General features: G+C 39.1%; 1 protein-coding gene across 9 annotated transcripts in view; it reads right to left on the bottom strand.

Moving 5' to 3' along the window:
• Positions 1 to 3841: 3841 nt before the first annotated feature.
• The window catches only part of chd9 (chromodomain helicase DNA binding protein 9), a 261421-nt gene continuing 237621 nt past the window's right edge, over positions 3842 to 27641 (bottom strand). For 6 of the 9 annotated variants that reach the window (XM_080186992.1, XM_080186994.1, XM_080186993.1 and 3 more), the window contains 9 exons: positions 26646 to 26854; positions 24561 to 25463; positions 23298 to 23458; positions 22845 to 23117; positions 19957 to 20370; positions 16620 to 16817; positions 16089 to 16226; positions 13536 to 13640; positions 3842 to 7820 (listed from right to left, as the gene is read on the bottom strand). In XM_080186992.1, the coding sequence (XP_080043118.1) occupies positions 6948 to 7820; positions 13536 to 13640; positions 16089 to 16226; positions 16620 to 16817; positions 19957 to 20370; positions 22845 to 23117; positions 23298 to 23458; positions 24561 to 25463; positions 26646 to 26854 (3274 nt within the window). In that variant the 3' untranslated portion in view covers positions 3842 to 6947. The remainder of the gene's footprint in view (positions 7821 to 13535; positions 13641 to 16088; positions 16227 to 16619; positions 16818 to 19956; positions 20371 to 22844; positions 23118 to 23297; positions 23459 to 24560; positions 25464 to 26645; positions 26855 to 27641) is intronic. The other 3 variants (XM_080186995.1, XM_080186996.1, XM_080187000.1) reach the window with 1 other exon arrangement.

The following is a 27641-nucleotide window of genomic DNA, read 5'->3' as shown; positions in this document are numbered from 1 at the left end:
AGTGCCTGATTGGTTACAAGATTCAAAGTCTGCATGCAAACTGAGCAAATAGTGGAAGAGGAGGCCTGTTCATTCCTACAAGACTGGCATTTTCACCTTGCATTTGCTCTTTCCTGTTCGACACATTGTGACCACCATCATTATCTCTAATTCAATCTTAAAACTGTTCAATAGGAGGTGTGAACTTTTATCGTTAGTGCTTTAGAAGATACAGGTTTTAATTGTTTGTCATCTAATGTTACTGTTGGTCATAGAAGATTTCCACAGGAGCTAATTTTGCCAGTTTTCTCCCAAATAGTGCTTTTTAACTATCAGAAAAATAAAATGAAGGGAGCATTATGCTTTTCTCCCAAAACCCAGCCTATTTACAGCAAAAAGGCAGTCTTTGTAGCAAAATCAGCCCACTTATGATTTTATTCTTCTGCGTGCAGTGGATGAACCTACATGCCACAGAACTTGCATTTGACTCATTTCTTACACCGGAAACTATAGTATCCCCACATTTTCCTGTCCACGCTCCAAGTGGTAAATGCAATGCTATCATACTGGCTAAAACTAATTAAAGACATTCATTTACAAGCAGCCAGAAAACAACAAACTATAAATGGTGCAGTTGCTTTGAAAATAAAGGTGGATCATCCATAGTTCGGAACATATTTAAGCAATTCTTTCAAATTCGATCATTTTCTTATCCTAGATTTCTCACTGTGATAACAAACGCACTTCAATCCCTATGTTGGTCCCCAAATTCAAATTAGCAACATCCAACACTCAAAATCAAATTCTGAGTTTGAACATGGAAGAAAGAATATTGAAAAATGTCTGAAGTTTACATTCCAATTGATTAATTAACTTCAAAGACAGAGTGGTGGTGCATCTTTTGTATCGACTCACTCGAGTTGTAGCACACACTAATTTGCCCAAGCCTTGCACATCTATTAAAGCTTTGATCATGAATAATCTAATCAAGGCAAAGCATCTGCATCCTCACTAATCCACGGATTAAAAGAGCCTGTTTGCATCTTTTCGACTCTTTTTCTGATTTTTTGAGGTAAGTTGCCCTTCATTTCAACTTGTTTCAAAAACAGTATCAAAAAAGATAGACAGTATCCTGGTTTACTGCTCTGTTTTTGTCAGCGATTTGTTACCCTTTGAATAAAAGATGCAGGTGGGAGCCTCAGAAACGTATGGACAGTTTGAAGAATTCCACAGAATTATACCTGTTGCCAGTGATTTTGTATGTGGAAATAAAAAAAACTATTTTCACAGCTGTACACTACAATAATTGATTCAATATTGGTATCCAGTTACTAACAGTGCTACATTGTCCATGACCTGTGCAGCACGGTGAGGTTTTTTTCATTGTGCTTTCCTTGGTAACCAGTGGCCATGTTCCCACATGTAATAAATATTAGATATCAGGCAAAAGCAATCTCTACTCTGTCCAGATAAAGTGTCTTCATCGGTTTCAGAAGTACCTCTACTGCACTAGGGTTAGAATTTCCCCCCTCGCCCCAGATAAATCTGAGGAATAACAGTGAGCAAAGTGTCAATGTTAATTGGTGCTCTCCATTATATTTATTCTGTGGGTTCATGTCGACAAGGCACTCATTTCACTTAAGGAATGTAGCCAACAGGTAGGTTCAAACCTAGGTTCCAGGAGCAAAAGCTGCATCCTCCACCCACCTCGCTATCCACCCTTTGTTTAGTACATCTTTTGTCTGTCTGTCAATCTAAGATCCTGTGCTGTTCAGAGTTGGTCAAATCAGGAGGTGGAATTTTACTACGAGAAGGGTGGATGGTGGAGGGAAAGAGAGACTATAAAATGGTGCTGCTCTGTTTAGAAGTCCACTGACTTCAGTGGTCGGGGAAAACCCCACTAGTGAGAAGGGCCATAACATTCCAACCAAAGGAATGCTTTCATATATGGGTACACTGCTGTACAGCAATGTACACAAACATACACTAAAGGCAATAAAACAAAAGTACATACAAATTAGTTCAACATTAATGATCCAGATTTTGCAGTCAGCGGCAGAGTAACAAGGCATCATGCTGACCTCTGAATAAGCTGCCTGCAAATGTCTGGCAATGTGACACAAATTTCTCCTTTCCTGACATAATTTTGAATCTGCCAAATAAGCAAATCCCCAGGTGACAGCCAATCACATCGAAGTATTCTCATGGACAGTAAACCAGAAAAATCAAATCTTTTTCACCTTTTAATTAAATATTTTAAAGCAAACAGAATAAATGATTGAGGTATACATATGGATTAAGAGGGCTGAAAATATAATAAACATCTTTAATCTGCAAATGATCATAATGGAGAAACTTGACATTGCACAAATATAAAATTAGTTTTTCAGAACCAGTGAGGCTATTTAGCACTAATTACATGCAAGGTAGGCCAATAAAAACCCTGTTACAACTCATTCAACAAGCTGCAACCTTTTCAATGCTTTTACAGTGGAGTAAATAGCTGAAAACTTTTCCTGTTTTTGGCAATTCCTACTCAATTGCAGTTTCAGGGACTCAAAGGCACACCCTACCGAAAGCCTACAACCGACAAACTCCTGGATTTCTGCACTGAACTTTGCACATGTAATCTCCTGAAGTTGTTGTCAGTTTCAAAGAGAGAGTGCGAGTGAAAGTGACAATTTCACTATAAGTTTGAATGCATTTAAGTTTGGGCGTATAAAAGGCAGGTGGCTGGAGATGAAATGATGATAAGCAATCATCCAAATGAGTGGAAGAAGCAGCTCAAAAGGAATGAATGGTCTACTTCAATACCAAATACCTATGCAATGAGGACTGATTGCAATTAGCCAGATTTGGAGCAGATAAAAGGCATTGTTCAGTTTTCATGAGATGTCCATATAAATTTATTTGGTTAAATATAGACGACATGCCTTTTTTTGGGTCTACATTTAGAAATTCATGAAAAACAGGTGTCAAATTTTAACATAGGTATGTTTTCCCCCACAGAAGCCTAGTTTCTGGAGCTAATGGGGTACAGTTTCAAATCCTATTCCATTTTAGAGCAGATTACCTAGGCTAATATTCCAGTTGAGCTGCAATTATGTTAAATAATCTAGTGATCAGGCTGGGATTCAACTAAAAATAGCATGTGCTCAACTGAGAAGTAGATATTTGAGGCAATAGGGAGGACCAAAAAGTAACAGCACACATATTTAACTTAACTAGCATGATGAGCCTCTCATGTAACTCATTTGAGAGTACACACTAGGTGCATCTATAAATTGATAGATTGGATTTTCTCACACAGACAGATCAAAACAATGGCTAGTGTGGCAAAATAAAAAAGGACATTAATGGAATTGGACATTCTTTCAAAGGTGGAGTGAGGAATATGGTTGGCAAAATGAAATGGGGTTTTAGCCTTCATCTAATACTTTAAAAGTTTTAACTGCGATTATATAATAGAAGCAACACATGTCAAAAACAGTATTTTGTTTTACAAAACTACTGCATAAATTAGGGCACATAATTTTAAAGACAGAGGCATCCTCAGGATATTTTGTGATGCAGTTACCCAATTAGCCGTGTTACGTATAGGATATACAACGAAATCACAAGTTTTCAGTCAGTTGTGTAAAATTCTAACCATTGCTTTAATTTGCAGTGTTGTCACTGCGTCATGCAGTTTGTTGTACTCTGCCTTTGGGTCTTTATCCTCAGTATGACTCTGCAGGGCTTCTCACAGCCGAACTTATGCCAAGTTTCCACAGACATCAAAGATCAGTTGTAGAAAACTCCTCAATCAAAATTTTGCAGATTAGACAGAATTTAGAATGAGAGGACACAAAAATCAATCATGGGTAGTCAAAGAATAGGTTTAATAAAAATAATTAAACTTCCATTTGCTCTATAGAACTTCATAGAAAGTAATTCAATAAATTACAAATGACTTTTAAGACTCATTGTACTACAGAAAGCCAATTCAGACTACACAGAATACAACCTGCAAGTACTGCAATTGTTCAAAATAAAAACACACTTAATCATCAAGCCTCCAGCAACATAATTAAATACATGGTCAGAGCAGCTACCAAAGTTTGACTTACAATAACTACAAATACACATATTCAATTTACCAACTCATCAGTGATCCTGTTAATGGCAGCACATATTAGTGTAATTCTTGTGTGTTTTCTCGTGTTGACTAATGCTACGTTGGCGCATTGCATCAACACTGATTGTTACACATTGTTGTCTCCTGTAGTTTTACTTCTGTGGACTTTTTTTTAAATATTAAAAAATCAGGACCAAAGTCATACCATCTGAACACAATTATTGAGAGTCAGTAAAAATAAAGGTAACGGTTTTAAAATCTAACCCGGAGGCAAAGGGAGACAACGTGACATTTTACATACATGTTTGAAAGCTGTGGTCTGTCAGATCTCACCATTGTAAGAGTATATGACAAAAATACTTTAATTACTAGACTTCAGGGAAATATACGTTTATATACAGTAATGCTTCATTTCAGACAGAAGGAGCAATTCGGTATATAAAGAAACCAGCACATTATAATTTAGTTTAATGCTGCCTGTGTTTAGCACTACAAAATTACTGTAAAAAATATTTAAAGTATTCACTTAGTCTGCATACTTTTTTAAAGCTGTGGTATCCTCTTAGGTGGCATGTACAAACTGCATTTGAAAAATCTAAATACCATCCTACACCTACTCCAGTCTTCAAAAGTATCATTCATTGTTGACTTGAATATTAAAATCAGCATATTAATTACTTGGAGATTGCAACTGCTTTCAAAGTGACTCTCACATCTGTTGGATTGAAAAATGCTTAAATGCAGTGGATCGATTATATGTTTTCATCAAACTTTTGAAACTTGCCCTATTTAGAACAAAGGGATTTTGTTGAGTGTATAACAATGCTACTTTTTTTTAAGCAGAAATATTTACATCACAACCAATCCTTGCCAAATTCTCAGTGAAATACAATAGATAATATTTGTTAAATTCTGTACAGATTAAGGATCATATTCTAAGCTTAAGTAACCAGAAGAACAAGCTCCAAATTAATTTGTTTGTGTTGCATAATTTGTCTATTCTATGTATTTAAAAAAAAAGAGTTACATACCTATAAACTACACAGCAAAACTGGGGTTTGTAATTTGTTTTGGATGGGTATGGAATTGGTCTATATAAGCAGGCAAAAAGTGGGATACAACAGCTTTAAAAAAGTGACTGCATATTAAACCTCTCTTTGTAAACTGTTGTCTCTAAATACAATTCTAACTGTGAAATCAATATAAATTCTCAATACTGCAAATAGCATTAATTGCCTTTGCTTCTAGCATGTGGGTACTTGTGCGTGTAACACTGCTTTGCAATAATTTAAAACCAGCTTTTGACAATGATTTTTTCCAGTCTTATTACTGACAGCGGAAAGGAATACCTTATGTTAAATTAAAATTACCGTGCATTTATCATACTTTAGTGTAACAGAATTATACAGTCAATTCATAAGAAAATGCTGCAATGCACACAGTCAATAGTGCTGTATTCTGTTAGTTCCTGGTGAGCTTATGTCAGGAGACATTTGTTTAATTCCCAAATTCAGTACTGAATGCCCAACGTAAAACTGCTATTCCGCATTGATTGGTATGACGCTGGTAGGTAATAGTTGCTGGGGACCTAAATTTAAATTGGATCAGCACTGTACCCACAGCCCTTTCCAAACAGAGGTTGGCATGGTTCCTATGGAAAGATGATAATGCGTGCCAAACAATATTTCACTGCAGTGAAAACAATTATATTTTCCAATGCAGCGAACTAACACACTGCTCTGCAGTGATAATAAACACTGAAAACTGTAGAATAAAATGCATCACTTCCTCTACTACATGTATACTTTTATTTCATCAATTCCTATAGTGATTTTTGGCAGGAATGCATTGTGTATTTTAATTTACTGAACAGCTCCTTATGTATTCACAAATAAGAAGCTAGATTATGTAAATTTGGGATCAAAGAATCCTTTCTGGACACAATTCCTATTTCTGCTGCCTATTTTGAGACACCAACTAATCATTCCCATGAAATGAATGACCAGGCAGAATATACTGCACGTATCAATTTGACTTCCCATGGCACCTTGCCCCTTTTAATCATTTGCAGAGAAAGAATACATGCAAGGCGAAAGCACTCACTACAACCAGCTACGTAATGTAATAAATGAGACATCTTGCAAACTGCAAACAAAGCGAATATTATAGAAACTACTTCTGTAAACCTTCTAAACTAGCACAGCTGAGGTAATAAATAAATAGCCAGTTCTATGGCTGATTGGGAAAAAAAAATCTTCCAAATAACTCAGAAGTGTACCTGAATTTTAAAACTGACAGTGCATCACAACACTTTAGCAATAAAATGCAAACTTCCATTTCGACTGTTGCCATGTTGCATTATCAAGATGTATATTCTACAGTTTTAATGACATTCATTAGCTGCCAGGGTTATTGCTGTGTCTCCTGCAGTTTGATCTGAGTACTGAAATGAGTGTCAAGGAGTTTGTGAATTTATATACAGTAAGTTAATATGATATGCATAAAGGTATTCTCATTTTCCCTAGTTCACACCAAATATATTAAATATACGGCTCTCGTGGTGCATATTTCTTTTATTAAAATTAATCCCCTAAAAAAATTAACAACTAGCACTGTGACGCTTCAGTATTTGTTACAACTGATAGCACACATGGATTTTGTTAGCCTCCCGAAACAACTTTACATGCAAGGTACCATTAAGTACTTTGTACCTTTAAACAATACTGAAATCCTTTCAGTTAATCACAGATGAGTATTTTTTTTCCAAATCATCACTGGGCTATTTACAAATGAACCATTTATACTACCAATGAAGCTGTTCCAGTGTAAGATTAAATATATTATTTCAGACTCAGTCTTCTTCACTAGAATCTGAATCATCTGGCTGAGTTGTATCTTCACTAGTGGACAATGATGTTGTTTTCTCAGATGCATCATCTCCACTGTTTTCATGTGAAGAATTCTGTTCTGTTCTCTCGTGATGTTCTTCTGTCTCCTTTGCAGGCTTGGGCACGGTTACATTTGTGTTCCTATTAGTCTGTACATCAAAGATATTAGTCTGAGGGAATCCGGGGATAGGTATGTTAAGGCCTGGAGAGAGTAGAATGCCTGGATAAAGCATACTGGACAACAACAGGGGATTAATAGCCAGAGGACTGCTGGGTGTTGCTGAGGCAGAAGCACTTGTGGTTGGCGTAGGCTTCTTGGGAGAAGACATGGCAGAACTTGACACAGAGATTTCACTACAAACATCCGCATTTTGTTTCTCTGTCCTTTCATTTGTCCCATCTGTTGGCTTGAAGGAATCTGCAGTGCTATTTCCCTTTCTATCCTTGGGACCTGTCTCTGAAGGTTTACTCAGTAATTCTCCCATGCCAAATATATTTGGTAACCCTGCCATACCAGAATGCATCATAGGAAATATCGAAGCCAGGGATTTTGTGTCTCCTCCTGCAGATGGAAGGCCTGCAGGGAATCCCATTAGTCCAGCTGTCAGTTGTAAAGACTGTAAGTTTTGGAGGTTCTGCTGCAAGCTTTGGAGGCTGTTTAAGTCCATCCCAGCTAGAAGGCCATTGGCGACCAAGGGATGAACAGTCATGGCCGCAGCAGCTGCAGCAGCAGCTTTGGTGAGCTCACTTTTTGGGCGACGGCCTCTACGACTAACCTCCTCTCGCACAACAGGTCCAGTGAGGATGCGGTCAAACATATTTTCCGGTAAATACCCCTACGAAAGACAAATGAAGTGTGTTAAATGTTTTGCCATATTTATACGCAGCACGTAACAAACCAGGATGGTAGCGTTAGATCACCTTTTAACCTTTCCTCCTATCCTGATAAATTTTCTTCCCCGCTAACCTGGCGGCCCTGGTTCCTCGTTGGCACATGGTTCCACCGGCACCAGATGCCCTCATAAATCGGGACCAAACTAGCATTCTTCATTTGTCAGTCTGTGTGAGTGAGTGTCAGGCGACACAGCCACAGGAACTATCACAGTCCATGCCCAAGTTTTCTCACCAGCAATCAGTAGTTAGAGGTCAGAAGAGATCTCACCTCCGTAACTCTGGTACTAAGTTTAAACCAGATCACTAAATTCAGCACCAAACTAGAATCAAAACTGGAACTGATAAAATAAATTCTACCATAAATGGCTGAAGCCCATTAAGAGGATGTACTTATGAAAGACAGAACAGGCTGAGGCACTTAGCTGAGAATTAACCTGCATGAGCTCTTTAAGATAGAGTTTTATAGGACAGAAGCCCATTAAAGCACTTCTTCAAATACTGCTCAAATTCCATATACAAAATAAACGAGTCAAATAAGGATATCACACATATACATAATATACATATATATACACACACACACACACATTTAGAAGTTACAATACCGAAACAGGCTATCCAATCTGTCCCCCTCACGTTTACCATACATGCAATCATTGCTGTAATCACATTTACCCATTCTGTTCTCATAGCTAGAAGACTATTTTAAATTCAATTAGTTAAAAATTCTGGCATTGAAAGTTAATCTCAGTAATAGTCACCACGAAATAATCATCGATTGTTGTACAAACCCATCTCGTTCACTGATGTCCTTTAGGGAAGGAAATCTGCCACCTCTGCCCTGTTTGGCCCACCTGCAATTTCCATCAAACCTTTCATAATTTTAAACACTTGTAATTTATTATTTAGAAATCAGCACTGTTGTAATGGAAAAAAGACTAAATTCTTGAAGTCTTTCATTATATTTATGTTTCTTCCTGACAAGGAAGTTGTAGTGAATTTATGTTGTGACTAAATAAAAGATGGCGCTAATAAATTTGCAGACTGGGCATGTGATTAGAAAATTAATTTCAAATATAGATAAATCTAAGTGCTGCATTTTGTAGGAGGAAGAAGGAAGTCACATACTGTTTGGGCAATAAAACTGAAGGGGGTTAAAGAGCAGAAGTACAGATACATAAATCACTAAAAGAAGCAAAGCAGATTAATTAGACAATTAAAAAGCAAATGGCTGGAATTTATTTCTAGAGAAACAGAATTAAAAAACAGTGAAATTCTGTTAAACTACACTTGGAGTGCAATGCACATTTCATACTATAAAAATGTTAGCCACTGAATAAGGTTTAAAACAGATTCTCGAGAACGATGTGAAAACTAAGAGGGTGTAGTTATGAAAGACTGAACATGCTGAGGCTTTTAGCTGAGAGTTAACCCAAAAACAGTCTACAGGATAGATGTAGAGAAAACATTTCCACTTGTGGAGGAGCCCAAAACTCAGTGGCATTAAATTAAACCCAGCAGGAAATGTCCTAGACCCAATCATCTTCAGTTGCTTCATCAATGACCTTTCTCCATCATAAGGTCAGAAGTGGGGATGTTCGATGATGACCGCATTACGTTCATCACCATTTAGGCCTCAAGATACTGAAGCAGTCCATGTCCACACGCAGCAAGACCTGGATGATATCCAGGCTTGGGCTGACAAATGGCAAGTAAAGTTCACACCACACAACTGCCAAGCAATGACCATCTCCAACAAAAGAAAATCTATCCATCACCCCATGACATTCAATGGCATTACCATTGCTGAATCCCCAACTATCAACATTCCGGAGTTATCATAGACCACACTGAACTGAACTAGCCATATAAATACTGTGGCTATGACAGCAGGTCAGAGGTTAGAATCCTGCAGTGAGTAACACACCTCTCAGCTGCCTGAAGCCTGTTCACCACCTACATGGAGTGTGATGGAATATTCTCTGGATGGGCGCAGCTCCAACAACACCCAGGACAAAGTAACCCATTTGATTGCTACCGTTTCCACAAACATTCATTCCCTTCACCACTGACGAACAATGGCAGCCATGTGTGCCCTCTACAAGATGCATTTCAGGAATTCACCAATGCTCTTTAGACAACACCTTCCAAACCCATGGGTGCTATCACCCAGAAGGACAAGGGCAGCAGAGACGGAGGAGCACCACCACCTGGAAGTTCTCCTCCAAGTCACTCATCATTCTGACTTGGAAACATATTGTTGTTCCTTCACTGTCGCTGGGTCAAATTCCTGGAAACTCTTCCCTAACAGGGCTCTGGGTGTACTTACACCACATGAACTGCAGCACCATCTTCTCAAGGTGAGCTAGGAATGGGCAATACTTAGCCAGTGACACCCAAATCCCGTTTAAAAAAAAAGTAAGTTCAGGAGAAAGTGCTGTACCTATAGAGTGTAAGTATGTGGAACCTGTTACTTCAAGCAGCAGTTGAGGCAAATAGATGCTTTTAAGGGGGAAGCCAGCTAAGGGAATGAAATGGTACAGTGGTATTGTCACTGGATCAGTAATCCAGAGACCCAGAGTGGACTTCAGTTCGAATCCCACCATGGCAGATGGTGAAGTTTTAATAAAAATCTGGAATGACCATTAAACCATAGTCATAAAAACCCATCTGGTTCATTATTTTCCTTTAGGGAAGGTAAGCTCCCATCCTTACATGGTGTGGCCTACATGTGACTCTTAAATGTGCAAGGGCAATTAAGGATGGGCAATAAATGCTGGCCCAGCCAGTGACGCCCACATCCCATGAAAGAATAAAAAGAAAAAGCAGAAGGAAGGAATAAAGGAACATACAGGGTTACAGGAAAAGGGATGAGTAGAGGCTTGTGTGGAATATAAATGTTGACATAACCTAACTGGTCTAAATAATAATCTAATCAAGGTTTTTTGGGAAGATAAATGCATTCAATTGAGCAGATACAAAGAAACTATTCCTCCAGTACAGGAATACCAAACATAATACAAAAAGTGTAAAAGAAATAACATGTTTTTCATTTAGAAATATTTTCTTCATATGTACACTGCTTTCCTAACCCCACTCTTAATTTCATTTCTTCTTTTTATATTTTGGTTCAGTTCCTTTGTTATTCTTGTAGTCCTCACTAGCCCTCCTCTTCAATTTTAATTTGGTTTCTTACTACTTAATTTTTCCATGGCATCCTAAAATTACAAGGAATTATAAAAGTACTTATTTTGTATTTTGACCATCTGTTTGTTTTATATGAACCCAATGTTCCTCTGCGGTGCTATGTTCATTTCTCATTCCAGCTTATCTTAGCTGGTGCCCTCCGCTATCTAAAATCCAGTCCAACCTGTTTTCATAATTTTGACAGTAAAGTCAGTACAATGCAGTATTAATCAGTATATGGTAATTACATTGCTAAGGGAAATGCTAATTAAACATGTGACATTGATCGACCCATAAATAGAGTCAAATGGAACATTTTGGGTGGAGGAGAGCTTCTTGTAGGTTAGTAGCACTGAGGAAGTATCATATAGTAAACCAGCCTGAACCGAAAAGATCAATCTGTATCGATTCTTCCACACCAAATTTACTCACTCTCTTTATAATTGATGTGGCTAATTAGAATCTTATGGAACAATAATAAATTTGTTATTTCCACTCAAGAACAGGGTAGAACAAAGAACAATACAGCACAGTAACAGGCCCTTCAGCCCTCCAAGCCTGCGCCGCTCATGAGCCCAACTACACTACGTTTGTATCCCTCTATTCCTAGTCTGTTCATGTGGCTATCTCGACAAGTCTTAAACGATCCCAGCGTGTCTGCCTCAACCATCTTGCTTGGCAGTGCATTCCAGGCCCCCACCACCCTCTGTATAAAATACATTCCCCTGACATCTGTGTTGAACCTTGCCCCCCTCACCTTGAACTTGTGACCCCTTGTGTTCGTCACCTCCGACCTGGGAAAAAGCTTCCCACTGTTCACCCTATCTATGCCCTTCATAATTTTATACTCCTCTATTAGGTTGCCCCTCATCCTCCTCCTTTCCAGGGAGAACAACCCCAGTTTACCCAATCTCTCCTCATAGCTATGATCCTCCATACCAGGCAATGTCCTGGTAAACCTTTTCTATACTCTCTCCAAAGCCTCCACGTCCTTCTGGAACATTCTATCTGAAAAGGTAGTGTAAGCAGTTTCTATAAATAACTTCTTAAAAGGGAGTTGAACTGGTACCTGATGATGAAGAACTTTATTTGGGTAAGCAAACAGTGGGGGTGTGGGAAAAACCACAGTGCTCTATCATAGACCCAGCATTGCACAATGCACTAACATTAGTCTTCACCATTGTTGCAAATTTATATAATTCAGCGCTCCAGTATGATGCACATTTCCTCTCCAGAACTGAGGTCTATAATACCTTGACTACTAATGTTGTATTAATATCTCCAATTTACTCCCTACACTGCACTTTGCAATAAGAGCTTTTTCTTAAATTAAATAAAACTACTGCTTTCTTCTGATTCTTTTTGTTCAAGGTAACTTCAGACCTTTCCCTGTTTATATCTTATCCATCTGATTTGTCCCATGTCCCTCTTAACCGCTTCCGGCATGAATGTTGCCCTAATGTTTCTCCTTTCTCGAATAGCTGGCCCAGTGGCTGTTTTTGTCTGTCAACTTCCACTTGCCCATTTAAAAAAAAGTCTTTTGAAAAACACGTCACTGAAATCAGTGCTTTAGGTGTTAACCAGCAAACAAAATTTGATTAGGGTAGAGTTTGAACTATTGTTAACGGGACAGAAAGACCTGCAATCAAAATAACAAATAAAGCAAGCACACACACTTTCCCACGGGTCTGAGAATCGTCATGGCCTATTTATAACCACTGATCTTGTGGTTTTCCTCATTTGGATGTGAAGAATGAAGGAATAAATGAATGAGGAAGAATACTTTCATCGTCTCTATTGAAATCTGAGCAAACACAAGTTCAAAAGTCACAAAACAAGAATGTTTAACCAGCATTTGCACTTCAGGTTGTAGTGCTGAGTAATTTTTAATCAGCACTGTTCAAAGTCAACGTCTTAATTATATTTCAATTTCACAGATCAGATTAGCTAAATATTAGAAGTCACAGTCCATATCCGCCATCTAAACTGTGAATTAAATTGATGAATTATATAAAGATTAGGGCCTTGTAAAACATCGCTTTGGTTTGCCATTATTAATTCAGAATTACATTTTACAAAGCTAGAGTAATATAATTCACGATCATGATTTCAAGTCATTTTGCGATCCCAACTCTGAATTTCCGAAATACATTGTGGATTTAAAATAGCAGATTTATGGTTCTATTTGAATAGCACTAAACATTAAAATTACTCAATGAGATGACTGGATCTCAGAGTCAAACTGTCAGGTTGAGTTATTTAAAGATAATTACCTAGTGGTCTAACTTTACACTTCTGGCCAGCTGTAGTTCCTCTGGCCTCATGCGGGACAATGGGGAGCAAGAATCTGCCACTAGCTCTGGTTCATGGCAATCTAATTAATTACACTTCCACTACTTCAAAAAAAAGGTACAAATTACAGGGGTAGAACTTCAATATGAAACCTTTTAAAAATTCATTACTTTACTTACCGACTGCTTCACCACATTTGCCCATTCTGGAGCGATTCCAAAGTCTGGATTTTCCTGCAGCCACCTCTCCAAGTCTTTAATCGGAGGAGCTAGTGAGCCACCCACCTAAGTTTAAAAAAAACATGCAATTTACGGAACTGTTCAGAAAAGCTGAACATTTCAGCTTTTTTCTCCCAGGTTCTCTATACATCGAGCCTTAAAACATCAATATTGTACAAAATCAAAAGTCTGTATCCATGACAACATATTGACATGCAATGAGTGCTTTATGACAGACAAACCCTTCTGCGATTGCTGGAAATCAGAAATATAAATAGAAAATTCTAGAAACAAGGCTGCATGAGTGAAGAGAGCAATAAAGCAACATTTCAGATGTGACCATTCGTTCTAACTAAAAAAAAATGGCCGACTTGTGCCTCAACTTCACTTTCCTGCCCACTCCCCACATCCCTTTGATTCTGTGAGTCACCAAAAATCTGTCTCAGTCTTAAAAATAATCTCCACAACCCTCTGGGGTAGAGACTTCTAAAGATTCAGATGCAAACTGCCTGCCAGCACCTCTATTTCCTGCACACACGAGTCAAGGTACTGAGTTGGCCATCTTTGGTTGAATGTACATCCTCTTAGGTTGTCTTTCATCAATGGCCAACATAACTTATTTAAAAACACCAACTGAAACATTTGTTGAATGACTGAATGGAACAAATTTTTTAAAAAATATTTTCCTGACAGCAATGATCATGATTAATAATCAGGCAAGCAGGTATGGTAGCAGATATTTATTGTAATTAAGGGCTTCTGCCAAAAAAGACCTAGAATGGGAGAATATTGAACGGTTAATGTTTGTTGATTTATCATTACGAATAATAATTTCAGACTGCTCATTTCTAGACACCACTGACTGCACTGAACAGTAATGAGAGTACAGCATGTGTGTTAGACACATGACCAAGTCTAAGTACCTTAATGGTATCAGTGCCTTACTTACACAACCAGCTGGCTACTTCCATTGGTTTGCAGAGCAAAATTATTGAGCAGGAAAAATCCTTGCAATTGTGGCCAAGACACAAATTACATGTTAGTAATCTGTGTATTTTGTGTCTTCTTGCAATTAGCTTCAAGGCAGAGAAAACATATGGGAGATGCTTTGAATATGCTCCAGAATGATGTAGTTTAAAACTCAAGTTGCATACTATGTGGCAGTTTTCGTCGCTTGAGTTGCAATCTTCAGCCCGTAGCTTGCTGTAGCAAGGCATCCAGTGGCATTTGATTTTACTTAGGCCTGCCCTTACGCTCAATGTTTTACACTTTTAAAAATTTGTTCACAGGATGCAGTTTCACTGGCCAGCCAGCATTTATGGACCATCCCCAATTGCCCTCAAGAAGGTCGAGGTGAGCCACTTTCTTGCACCACTGCAGTCCAGGTCTTGTAGGAACACCCACCGTGCTGTCAGGGAGTTCCAGGATTTTGATCAAGTGACAGTGAAGGGATGATGATGTAGCTTGGTGGGGGGAACTTGCGGGTGCAGGAACTTCCAAGCGTCTGTTGTCCTTGTCCTTTTAGGTGTTAAATGTTTGTGTGCTTGGAAGGTATTGTTGAAGGTATCTTGGTGAGTGCAGCTTGTAGGCGGTACACATTGCTGCCACTCTATGTCAACATAGTGAGGAGTGAATGTTAAGTTGGTGGACGGGCTGCCAATCAAGCAGGCTGCTTGGTCATGGATGGTGCAAATTTAAGTGTTGTTGAAGCAGTTTTTATGAAGGCAAATGCACAGTATTCCATCACACTCCTGACTAATATCTTGTGTTTGCTGGGCAGGTTTGGGGAGTCAGTACTGAGATAATGAATCCCTGGGGCTGAGATCATGAATCCCAACAACCACAACAATCTTCCTTCTTGCTAGGTTTGATTCCAACCTGTGGAGAGTTATCCTTTTCCACTGATTCCCATTGATTTCAGTTTTGCTGGAGCTTTTTGATGCCACACTTGCTGTCAAGGACAGTCATTCTCACCTCACCTCTGATATTCAGTTCTTTTGTTCATATTTGAACCAAGACTGTAATGAAGTCAGGAGCTTGAGTGGTCCTGGCAGTACCCAAAATGAGTATCAGTGAGCAGAGTATTGTTGAACTTACTGTTGATTATTCAAATTGTCCCCACATTCAAGGGTGTAAAACATACATTTCCCTATCGAAAGCTTACTGATTACGGACAATCGGAAAAGGAACTGGGTTTTTCAGCAGTTCTCTCTCACCATGTCCATAATGTGTTTCATCCTACATCTGTTGTTCCCCTGAAGTTACTGTAGCATGTGTACAAATAACAGCGTATGCCATTAGCTTCATTGTTATTTGACAGCAAATTCTATTCTATTGTTTCCAAACTATTCTCATGCTTTCAATCAGTACCACTAGCTTGTTGTGTGTGTCTGTAGGGAAAGGAGAATTTTTTTTTTAAATTCAGAAGGTAACAATGGGACAGAGAATGTGGTTTATTCACAACGAATCACATCTTGGCATTATATGTCATTTACTATTTTTTAAAAATGTCACCTTTTTGGCATTTCTTCTATTTATAACAGGCACACGTTCCTCGCCAGTCAGACTTTTGACATCTATTTTGTTAGGATTTCTGCACCGATGTCGTTTTTGCTTTGGCCGATCACCCAAAATCTCAGGTTTAATAATTTTCTGAAATAAAAGGCAAACGTTTTAAAGCTGTAAAACACTACTGTAATGAGTCAAAGATCTGAAATAAAGGCTGAAAAATAAACCACATTAGTCTAAAATAATCGCAGACAAGCCTATTGTAGTAGCTGAAATACGATATACCCACTCCCCACAATGTACAACCAAATCAATTTAATGGAAAACCTCCAAGCATAAGAGTCTTTCATTAGTGCATTAGAAAACAGAATTTAACAAAGTATAAATCCTTTCAGTCACATTAAATAACTACATTCAGCAAGTACTGTTTCAACATGTAATTAATCACAGTGGGCTAAACCTTCCCAACTGCATTATTTTTGAGCTACACAGCATTGCTCACTTCTAGGCAGGTCCCCTACAATTGCAAATGCTTACTGGATCATGCAATGGCGCATCTGCCACATAGTCTGGGTGGTCTTTGAGCCACTCTTCCAAATCCTTTCTTTTTGGAGCATCATCCCCCGTGAGCCTTGTGCCATTTTTTACGTTAATCACGGAAACACGACCTTCAGCATCAAGCTGTCCTTGTGTTATACTGAAAGCTGCCTGCTTGTTGGTAAACTCAACATTAGCCTGTAAACAGAAACAGCTGTAGTAAGTCTGCAGACACTTCCGATAATTTCTACAACACAGCTGACAGAACAATTGTTACTTGAATACTTTACAGAGTGAACTTTGTTGTATAGCTTGTTGAAGGGATTTCTTTGGCTATTACCATTGTACAATTTTAAAATGTGCTGCTTATGCCCCACTGGGATACAGAAGAAATGCATGATAACACAGAATAGTATTAATAATGTTAATGAATGGACATGTAACTGGCGCAAACACGGTATGGATAAATGAGGGTTGTTCATTTTGATAGGAACAAAAAGGAGGGCACATACTCTTTAAAAAGCAATGCTACAAAATTTGATAAGACCAATTAGGGAGGCAGTGGCTTAGTAGTATCACTGGACTAGAGACACAGCGTAATGCTCTCGGGACACAGGTTCAAAATCCATCATGTGAAATTTGAACTGAATAAAAATCTAGAATTAAAAGTCTAATGATTGTTGATTATTGTACAAATCTATTTACTTAATGTCCTTTAGGGGAGAAAATCTGCTACCCTTACATGGTTTGGCCTATGTGACTCCAAATCCACAACAGCGCAGTTGACTCTTAAATACCACCTCAAGGGGGAAATAAATGCTGGCTCAGCTAGCAATACCCACATCCCAGAAAGAATTTTTTAAAAAGATTAACAACCCTTCCTTCTGACGCAGGCAGCATGCAAATACTGCACCCTATTTAAATAATTTCTGGGTGCAGCCAGCCAATGTTAAATTAAGCAGCTGCACACCTGAGCAGGAGAGGCAAAATTGAGAGAGACTGTAGGCACTACCTACTCTGGCTAGAGAAGGTTATACTTGCGGAAAAGCGTTATATTGCTTGAGGAACACTGAATTATGACAGAGATTTTCTAACACTGCTCTTGAGCATTTATATCACCCATCTGCAGCCTGTGTGTGTGTGTGTGTGTGTGTGTGTGTGTGTGTGGGGGAGGGGGGGCAGGGCAGGAGCCCCTTCAGATAAAGGGAATGGGAACAAAGAGTTCTGGTGGTCACCGACAGGATTGTTTCACCGAGGACCTAGGATGCAGTCCCACAAGTAGTACGATAACTTCATGACGTCAATAAATTAAACTTTGAAAGTCATATTCTACCCAATAGCACCATTAGCCTCACAAGTACTGCCCAAATTAGCACACCTCCAACTCAACTATCAATAACAACATTTATTCATGACTCAAACCCAACACACTCATGTCTCTCTCATCACAGCCTGCTCACATTGCCAGCTACTCAACCATGACACCACTCAACAGACACATTGCATCACACTCACTGACACAATGCCCTCTCCCTTGTAGAGCAGGATGGCGTACAGAGACAATAGAAGCTAACTGGTTACAGCCATGGAAACGACAGTAGTTGCCATCATTAGAGCATGATTTGGCATTAGAGGCCAAAATCTGTTCTCTTTCCTGACCATTTCTAATTAGATAGTTACTTTCCCAACTAAAGTCAACCAGCAATTACAACAGACAGAAAGGATATAAATGGACGGCTAAATAAAATTAACAGCTGTGGGGAATAAATGACCAACATTGCCACCCACCTCCGCACGCTAATGTAACAAACTGTCTCCAGTTAGAAACTTTCAGTTCCAAGGTTTATTTATTGCATCCTTTCACAAACTGCAACAAACAGCAAGATACTCGTCTAAAAATGTTTTTCCATTTTTTCCAGGAAATCACAGACTTAGCAAATCACAGAACGAGTATCATGACTCAGTGCCATTCCCTGCTTTTTCCCCATATCCGTGCACATCGTTTCTACTCAAATAATCACCCAACTTCCTCTTGAATACCTCAATTGAGCCTGGCTCCACCACACGTACAGGCAGATCATTCCAGATCCAAACATGTGAAAAAAAAATTCTCATATCACATTTGCTTCTTTTGCAAGTCACTTTAAATCTGTGCCCTCTCATTCTTGTTCCTTTTATGAATGGGAACAGTTTCTTCCTGAGGGCTCTGTCCATTTTGAACATCTCCATCAAATCTCCTTTTGGCCTTCTTCTCTCCAAGAGGAACAGTTATAACCTCTCCAATCTATCCTCATAACTGAGGTTTCTCATCCCTAGAACCATTTTTGTAGGTTTATTTCATTTTGTTGCATTTAATGTGGCCAGAGGAAATGAGCCACCGCATAAATTTTTCGCTCGAGAAATTAAAATCTCCTCAAGAGTGCCAGCAAGCACCAGAGGGGGGATGGTGGAGCCGGGGGTGCGGGGCGGTACAGTGGACAGCAGATTTACTCTGGCACTTGTTTAGTTCGGCTCACAAACAACCAGCACTGGACCATTGGTTCCTCATTTTTACACTGCTAATTCTGACTCGCTCATCTTGGGAGCACAATTACAGATTCTCATAAATGAATCTAGGATCAAGGGAAATGTTGGACTTTACACTAAATCTGGAAACCAGTTTTTGCATTGCCCCTTTTGAAAGTGCAATCCCATGCTGGAATATGACTCCACTGATGTTTGTACGTTTTCAGCAGAGGTTACTGGATAGCAATTAAAACTGGGAATCCTTGAATATGAAATATTCTGCTGCCCTAAAGCATTACACTCAATAGCTTGTTATTTCCCCCTGTACCTCTTGTTTACTGACAGACACCAGCTGTGGTGCTCTGACTGTCATTCCAGTTTGTATCATCTCATCTAACACAGACTGAGGATTTTATTTGTAACCTTCTTGGTCTTGTACGTTGGTGGCCGTACACTGGGAGGTGAAAGTTTAACACTGAGCTAGCAAGGAAATACTCGTGTGGTGCTGATGTGCTGTGTTGAAGGCAGTGGTTTTGGGCAATGGAATATCCTACAATAAGAACAAAACTAAAGGGATCTAACCTGCTCAGCAAAGCATAATTCATGTCAGAATGAGAGCAAAGGTGAATTACAACAAACATGTAGAAGTTTGGTAATAGGACTTTGGCTGAAGGACAGCAGAACCAATAAGACAACTTAAGCAAATGGGGGCAAGCAACGAAAGAAATGTTTTACACTTCTTCATTCATCCCACAGTGAATCTGCATTGTAGACTTTATTCCAACAAACAACTCAGCAATAACGATACTGAAAATGTACACATAACACTTACCGGTTGCATTGATTTTCTGTTCATAAAGAGGATATCTATTCCTTCCACATTCTTTTTTCTTCCTCTTCTCTTTTTAACAATTGGTTGGCCATCCAGTAGGACCCCATTTGTACAGTGCCTTGATATCTGCTGCGAAGTGCCTGCTAATGCTGATTTAGGATCAGAGACCACTGTGGAGGTGTTGCCGGGTAAACTGGCATTGAATAACACTGAGGGTGACAAAGAGTTGGAGCTCCCAGCACCCAGTAAAGATTTGGAAAAGTCCACAGCCAGCTCCTGGCTGCTGTCAGAGACAGAATATAAATCATGCAGCCGGGCCATGTATTGCTGCTGATCTGAAGTTCCTTCCTCAGCCTCAGGTCCTCTCTTCTGACTGAGCCTTTGTTTCTGAAAAGTTAACTTCAATCCACCTTCCTATTGAAACAAATGCTAATATTAAAAAGAAACCATCGAAAGGTGTCAGATCTACCTTTCCTGCTGAAGCCTTATTCATTAAACTTCAATGTTTGGAGAACAAACCTCAACCATATCTTAGTTCAAATATATGCACAGGCACTCAAATATAAACAAATGTAATATACCCTTCAAACATTTAGGCACAAAAGCATTTTTAAAATATTAACAGGGGAATTATACTGTGCAGCGTGTTTAAAATGCCCAGCAGTAACTAGTAACTGATATAGGTGAAGTAAAAGGTTGCATCAATTAGTCCATTTCTGAGATTCACAGTATTAGTTTTTCTTTCATAATGTTGTCCTCTGTCACAATCTGGTACCTAGTGACCATTCTTCGTGCCTGGGTTTAGACAGACTGCGCAACTGGTTATTCCATCAAAAAAAAGTGAGATGAATTAATACTTCAAGAATTATGATTAAACTATTGCATATTTGAGGGGTCAATTTTCTAATAAATACTTACATACAGAGACAGATAAACCCTTAATGTGCCCCATTCAGAATTTTAAAAAAATCTTTTAGGTTTCACATGTACTGCACCATGCAGAGTGGGCAGAATGGCAAGTGATCCAAAATTGTCGTGGGGTTGCACAGACTGACTCTTACTCCAATCATGTGAGGAGGTATTTCTGTCTTTGTCTGCTTGACTAATACGCAGGACGTGCCTTGTGGGATAATAACTTGCTGTGTGTGGTTTCACTATGTGCACAAATATTCCATGCTGCAGCATCTTAAACAGGCACGTCCGATGAAAAGTCCTCCAAGGATTAAAGATTCATCTCCTGGATATTAATGTTTTAAAGTTTATTATTGTCACAAATAGTCTTGCATTAACAACGCAATTAAGTTACTGTGAAAATCCCCTAGTCGCCACATTGTGGGGCCTGTTTAGGTACACTGGGGGAGAATTTAGCAATGTACCTAGCCAGCATATCTTACAGACTGTGGGAGGAAACCGGAGCACCCAGGGGAAACCCACGCAGACATGGGGAGAACATGCAGACTCCACACAGCCAGTCACCAAACCGGGAATCGAACCCAGATCCCTGGCACTGAGGCAGCAGTGCTAGCCACTCTGCTGCCCTAATGTAAAGCAATCCAGAAGAAAAAAATCATAAGGGATTAAAAATATACTAGATGGGAACAAAAGCTGATTGACCGAATGTTAAGAATCATCCATTCGGGTAAGAAAGAATCTGCTCGCTTTGTAATTGATGCGAGAATGCAGCAAGCTGCAGGTGTGGAGATAGTACATGACGAATGGAGATGGTAGGGAATTCTGAGGGACGAGATCATGCAATGAAGTCTTCTTTATTGCATCCAGGGTTGGCAACTCTACTCACGATACAAGGCTGAAAACTAATTTAGTGCAAAGTATTCAGTTCATATCCTGATGTTAAAGGATAACTGCAAAATTTAAGAATCGGATAAATCAAAGCAGCTTACATTCTCCCCAAACTTAACAAATAAAGTTTGAGAAATTAGTATTTATCTACAATGCAATATGGTTAAGTTATGCCCATTTTCAAAGCGGCCACGAAGACTGAGAAGCACGTTCTTTGTCTTCTCAAAAAAATCTAGATTGGTAAAATTTAAGAAAAATATTTGTTACTGAGCTAAGAAAATTATTGTTCAAAAGTGGTGCCTCTCAACTCATCCAATGTCATGATTTCCATCACTTCCAGGGCAAAGAAATTTGGTTGGTTTGTGAAAATCCAACAGTGTGTTTTAAAATTAGAGAACCTCAAAAATCTTCTCAGCCTCACTCATTTGTTCTGCAGGTGTTGTAGCATTAAAATAAGTGTCAGTGCGACTGCATACTACGAATGTTAATCAATATCTAAGTACCAGCCGTCACTTGAAGCTGCCAGCTCAGCACTTACTTTGTGTCAGATGTCCTAATATTTACTGACAATTGTGACATAGGGCAAAAAGCTGATCATGCTGATTTATTTTAAGAAATAGAAAACAAAAGCAGACTGTTCAACTTTAGAAGCAGAGAATTAAAAAGAAAAAAAAAGCTCTTTCTGCATTGACTACAACACATGCTGTGCCATCAACCTTCAATCACAACCCAATACGTTTGTTCTGTATTAAAAATCCACAGGTTCAAAGGCCAACAAACAGCAAGAAACCACAAAATGCAAAGCATTAGGTAAGCACTGTTGCTAGGAAAGCCTTCAGAATTGCAAAGGGGTAAAGCAGAAATAAAGATTTCAAAATGCTGCGCATTACAAATACAGCTCACATCTAAATAAATGTTCTTTAAAATTAACAATGGTTATAAAGCACAAAGGAGTAATGTATATAAAGTGTGCGAAGGAAGTAGTTCAGAGTGAAAACGCTGCTGGCAGCCAGATGCGCAGTAGCATGCTGCACACTGCAAAGATCTGCAATTAGAATCAGATCTAACAGTAATAAAAATGAACATACGTCATTGATTTTCACTGTAAACTCCTTTTCTCGCACATGCTTCTTCACCTTTGTGAACTGCGACAAAAGAGAATTATCTTCTTTAACTCCCTGGCTTCCTGACGTTGTAACAGCGGAATCACTGAAATTTCCCATGGCGGAAGGGCTATCCAGCAGTTTTGTTGTGTAAGATGAGGTCACAGCGTTGTAATCATAACTTCTCCTTGATGGAATCCAATTTCCTTTCAGCACCGCATGGCATATGCTATCAATTCTGTTGATCATTACACGGTCCTATGTTTTTTTAAAACAAAAACACCTTTAGAAATTTCTTGTAAACTAATTTCAATGCTCTGAAATAATTTATTTCTGTAAAGTAGAAACTAAAACCTAAGAAATTTACAGCATTGCGCTCTGCCTAAGATGATTGTAACTTGAATCATCCAAGATGAAACTGTCAATTTCAGTTCATACCTTTGGCCAGCAGGAGGCAGCAAACCTATGTCTTTCTTGGAGGAAGTGACTATCAGGCTTTCCACTATCTGGTAGAAAGCTGTCCTGTGTCTCATCATGCGTGATACTGAGAGACGCTACACTGTCTTCATCGTAAGTCTTCAAGAGCTGTGCTGTTGTGCCTTTAAAGAAATGTAATTGACTTTGCATTAAAATAGTATTGCAATACAGCCCTGATTTGCAGCTGCTAATTCACATTTTACAGACAGCAAATCAACAATGCAAACAAAGCAGAGGGTAGTAACTCAACTAAGGCTGATGATCAGATTAACCCAACCTCCATCCCATCTAAGGGCAAGATGCCTGAGATTTGCTCAGCTACAATTTGGCAGAGATAGGGCTTCTATCCTGCTTCTCTCAGCTCTAAAAAGGCAGATGTTGCTGCTTCAGGTATTACAGATGTTGCTGCTTCAGGTATTACACTGCCAGCACCATATTGTATTTTGCTGTTCTGTGCTCCAAATGCCCGGAGGAACTGTTCTGTACATGCTGCCGCAATGTGGCACAGAAGAAAACCAGGTTCAGCTTGGTGCAGAAATGCTTTTGTGTGCAAGGGATGGTGATCTTGTGGGTGGGCAATTGTGAAATGTGCTATTCTGACACACAATTGTTTTATTAAGATTAGGGGGTCTGCCTGTAGCAACGTTACACCACTGGTACCTTACATCACCGATAACTGACACTCGAGACACAGTAATAATTGCTGTCTAGAATATTGTATTGTTATTTAAAATACACATAGTAATTTTTATTGTCAAAATGAAAACCACTCCTGGCTACAGCAGGAGGCAAACATATTAGTAATTTCCTACATGTGTTAGACCTACATTCAAAGCCTAAATGCACCTTTTAGCAAGCATCTCTGGCACTGACTGCATTTTTGCTTGAAATAATAATTGAACTCGTAATTTTGACTGCAAAAGAGACTTACCAACTGAGACTGTGCCATGCACATATTCATATCACTCATATTATCCATATATCTGAAATGCTATTGGAATTTTAGCTCGTAGAATGCTGGTATATCTGTTATTTTGGTGGAATTTAGTTAACCTAAACTACTTCAGCTCAAACCTTCACCACATCTATACATCATTTCTGAAAGACTATTGAAATCTCCATCGTCAACAGCTTTTCTTTCTGCATTTTCAAAGACACTTCTTCATTTATGCCAACCCAGCCAGTGTTCGACTGAGGTGGGAGTTACAATAAGAGGGCACTTACAACCTGTAGTGGTCTGTTTATCGTCGCTGTCACTATCTTCAGAAGAGGACGATGAGGAAGACGAGGAGGAGGAGGATGACGAGGAGGATGACGATGAGGAGGATGACGATGAGGAGGATGAAGAGGATGAAGAGGATTGTGATGAGGATGATGACGACGATGATGATGATGGTGATGATGACGAAGAATTGTCCGAATCAGAGTCCGAATCTGAGCTCGAATCAGAATGTTCTCGATTAGCTTTCCGTTTGTTGAGTACAGAGTTTGGTGTAAGGGGTTGAGTTCTTGCTGCAACCATACATCCATCTGGATCTGGGTCTAATTTGATGCCAGTCTTCTTGTCTAATCGGTTCTGTAATTGAAAACCGCCCACAGCACCCCAGTGTTCTGACTTCACTTTACTCTTAACCTCAATATGCGTTGTGTCTTCGTCATCCGAAGAATGTGGCTCCTTTTTTACACTTGCTGTCCTTTCACACTTTACAGTTTCAGTCTCAGACTGATTTTTCTTATCCTGCAGCTTAGGCGGTAAATGAAGAGGTGAGGATGAAGATGGGTACTGATGGTGCAAGAGTGGCGTGGAACTCCTAGATTGCGGCACTTTGTTCTGGCTGCAGTTTCTTTGAGCCATCATGAAGGAAAGCTCTGAATCACCAAAAATGTGATAATCAGTCTTGCTGACTCCATGCTTGGCTGCTCCAATGAGCAACTCCTTGTCATGCTTTCCACTCTCCCACCATTCTGGCAGGTCTGGACCTGGTTGGCACAACTTCAACCGCTCGTCTAGTTGCGGATGGCGAAGAACTTGTTCTCGCACTTTCCGAAGCAGCTCAATCCGATAGAGCGTCCTGGAAGCGCGCTCCTCTGTAATAGGTTGTATGAAAATAGGTGTATCGAGAAGTTCTAGAGTAAAAAAAATGGATTTTTTGCAAGTTAATCTTGAACCTTGAACTCCAATAGTTAATAACAAACACTAACAAACTCCAGGCAATGCAACATTTCAACATTATACCATATATATTGTATTGGGCATCTTTACAGATTTCCTAAATACCATTTCCGTTCATATATAATTCTTATACATCTGATCACAATGCTTCACCACCAGTATCAAGGAGATTCAGGAAAGCTTTCTGGTTATATTACCTAACTGGGAGTTGGAATAGGAGTTCATATAAAATACAACTTTCAACACTTACATGACCAGAAGTTTCAATCCATGAATTAAGGATTGAGCGCTGTACGAATACAGAACTGTTTCATAATCAGTTACATTTAATTCTGTTTCGCACCTTGAAATGATGCATATTGTCAAACCTCACTCAAACATGTAATTAACATTGACACAGGCAGAGAGAACACTGGAAATGCACTTTGACTAATAATCTCAGTTTCAAGTCAATATATTTAATTCAACAAAAATACTTTAAAATACTTTAGTGCCTTTGTCTTTTTTCCCTTTACTACCTACATTTATTAATTCAAAATAAAGACAGCACTTTTAAAATTAATTGATAAAGCATGGTTTTAAGTGGCCTGAGGCTGAAGCAACATAGCCTGTTACCTCTCTGCAGGCTCAGAAGTTCTCTCTTATTGTTGCTACTGTGTATTTCTTGCAATTCTGATGCAACAGCACAAACTTGTAACTATCACCAAATCATGATTTACCATGGTCCTTAACTGGAGAGTCATCATAACAACAATGATGCAAAATCAATGGTTGTTTCCTCAAAAGACTTGTATGTAATGTTAGCTCCAAATGGCAGTGATTTATGAGGAGGAGGAATAACTCACCACTGGCACTGCTGCTTGTAGTACGTATAGAATCCTGACCAACATTTATCCAGGTTATTCTCAGTCCCATAAAAACTAAAATTTTCAAAATCTATGCACCTCCCTCACCTAAAGCTAACAAGATTCGTTCACTAAGCTCCCATCAAACAAAACGTAATCAGGACAAATGCATGATTACTTGTCCCCGAGGCTGCTGGAAATGATATGCCCCGGTCATATGATATAGAAGCTCAAAAATGACATTCAATAACTCATTAATATAGATAAGAGGTAACCTCAAGTTATCTGTACCTTCTTTCTCTTTGGGCGGTAGACGGCAAACTCTTCGACACATGGCAATGAAAGCATAAAGGTACTTCTGCAGACTCTCGTCTGTTTTCTTATTCAGCCTGGCGATAGCGCGGAATTTGGTCCAGTCAAATTTTTGCTTGTCTGGATCATAAACGACACCAAAAGTAGACACAACTCTGTAAAAATCAGCCTCTTCTCGCCTGGTCCACCTAATGGAAAAATTATGGATTAGCTGCTCTGATATGATGTGGCCTCAGCATCTACCTCAATTAAGTTACTTCTCACTGAAGCAATCATCTCTGACAGCATTTTCGTATCAAATCAAAATGTAACATTCATGTCTTTTAGTCTACTAAAGGGATAACTTTAAATCATATAAACTGACAAATCTTAAGAGTTAATTGATTATGTTACAACACAAATGTACTCTATTTTATATGTCTTGGTGGTGGACACTTTGCATGAATGCGTACCTGCTGTCCAAACTCTATCTCTCAGGATGATTAGTGCCCTGGGATATCGGAAGGATCAGCACTAGGCAGGACTTTCATGAGTGGAGATTTTCTTTTATTCATTCATGAGTCATGGACATTGCTGGCTGGCCCTAGTTGTCCTTGGGCAGGCAGTAGTGAACTGCCTTCTTGAAATTCTGCAGTCCATGTGGTGTGGATGGATGGTGAAATGACTTGCAGAATTAAGGCTGTCTGTTAATTCATTGCCAATTCCCACAAAGTGCAAATCTGAGAAATTAATTCTTTTGTTCATACATCAGTGAACTGTTCAGACCACCTTGTGAGCAATTCACCATCCTGATGGCTTTCCACACACTGAAATTTCCTCAGCATTAACTTGGGTAATACTCATTCTGCTGCTCTAACTTTGAGGTACAGGACTGATAGCGGAGTGGATTGGTTTGGTTTGATATGACACAAGCACATATGCTTAAAGGTGGGCCTCTCTGAGATAGGCAGCAGTGGTATCAAAGTGAATCCCCCC

Source organism: Carcharhinus amblyrhynchos, chromosome 4, assembly GCF_965287045.1.
Source record: "Carcharhinus amblyrhynchos chromosome 4, sCarAmb.v2.hapA, whole genome shotgun sequence".
Taxonomy (NCBI): Eukaryota; Metazoa; Chordata; class Chondrichthyes; order Carcharhiniformes; family Carcharhinidae; genus Carcharhinus; species Carcharhinus amblyrhynchos.
The sequence above is the reverse complement of the archived record's forward strand: the minus strand, read 5'-3'. Positions and strand labels throughout refer to the sequence as shown.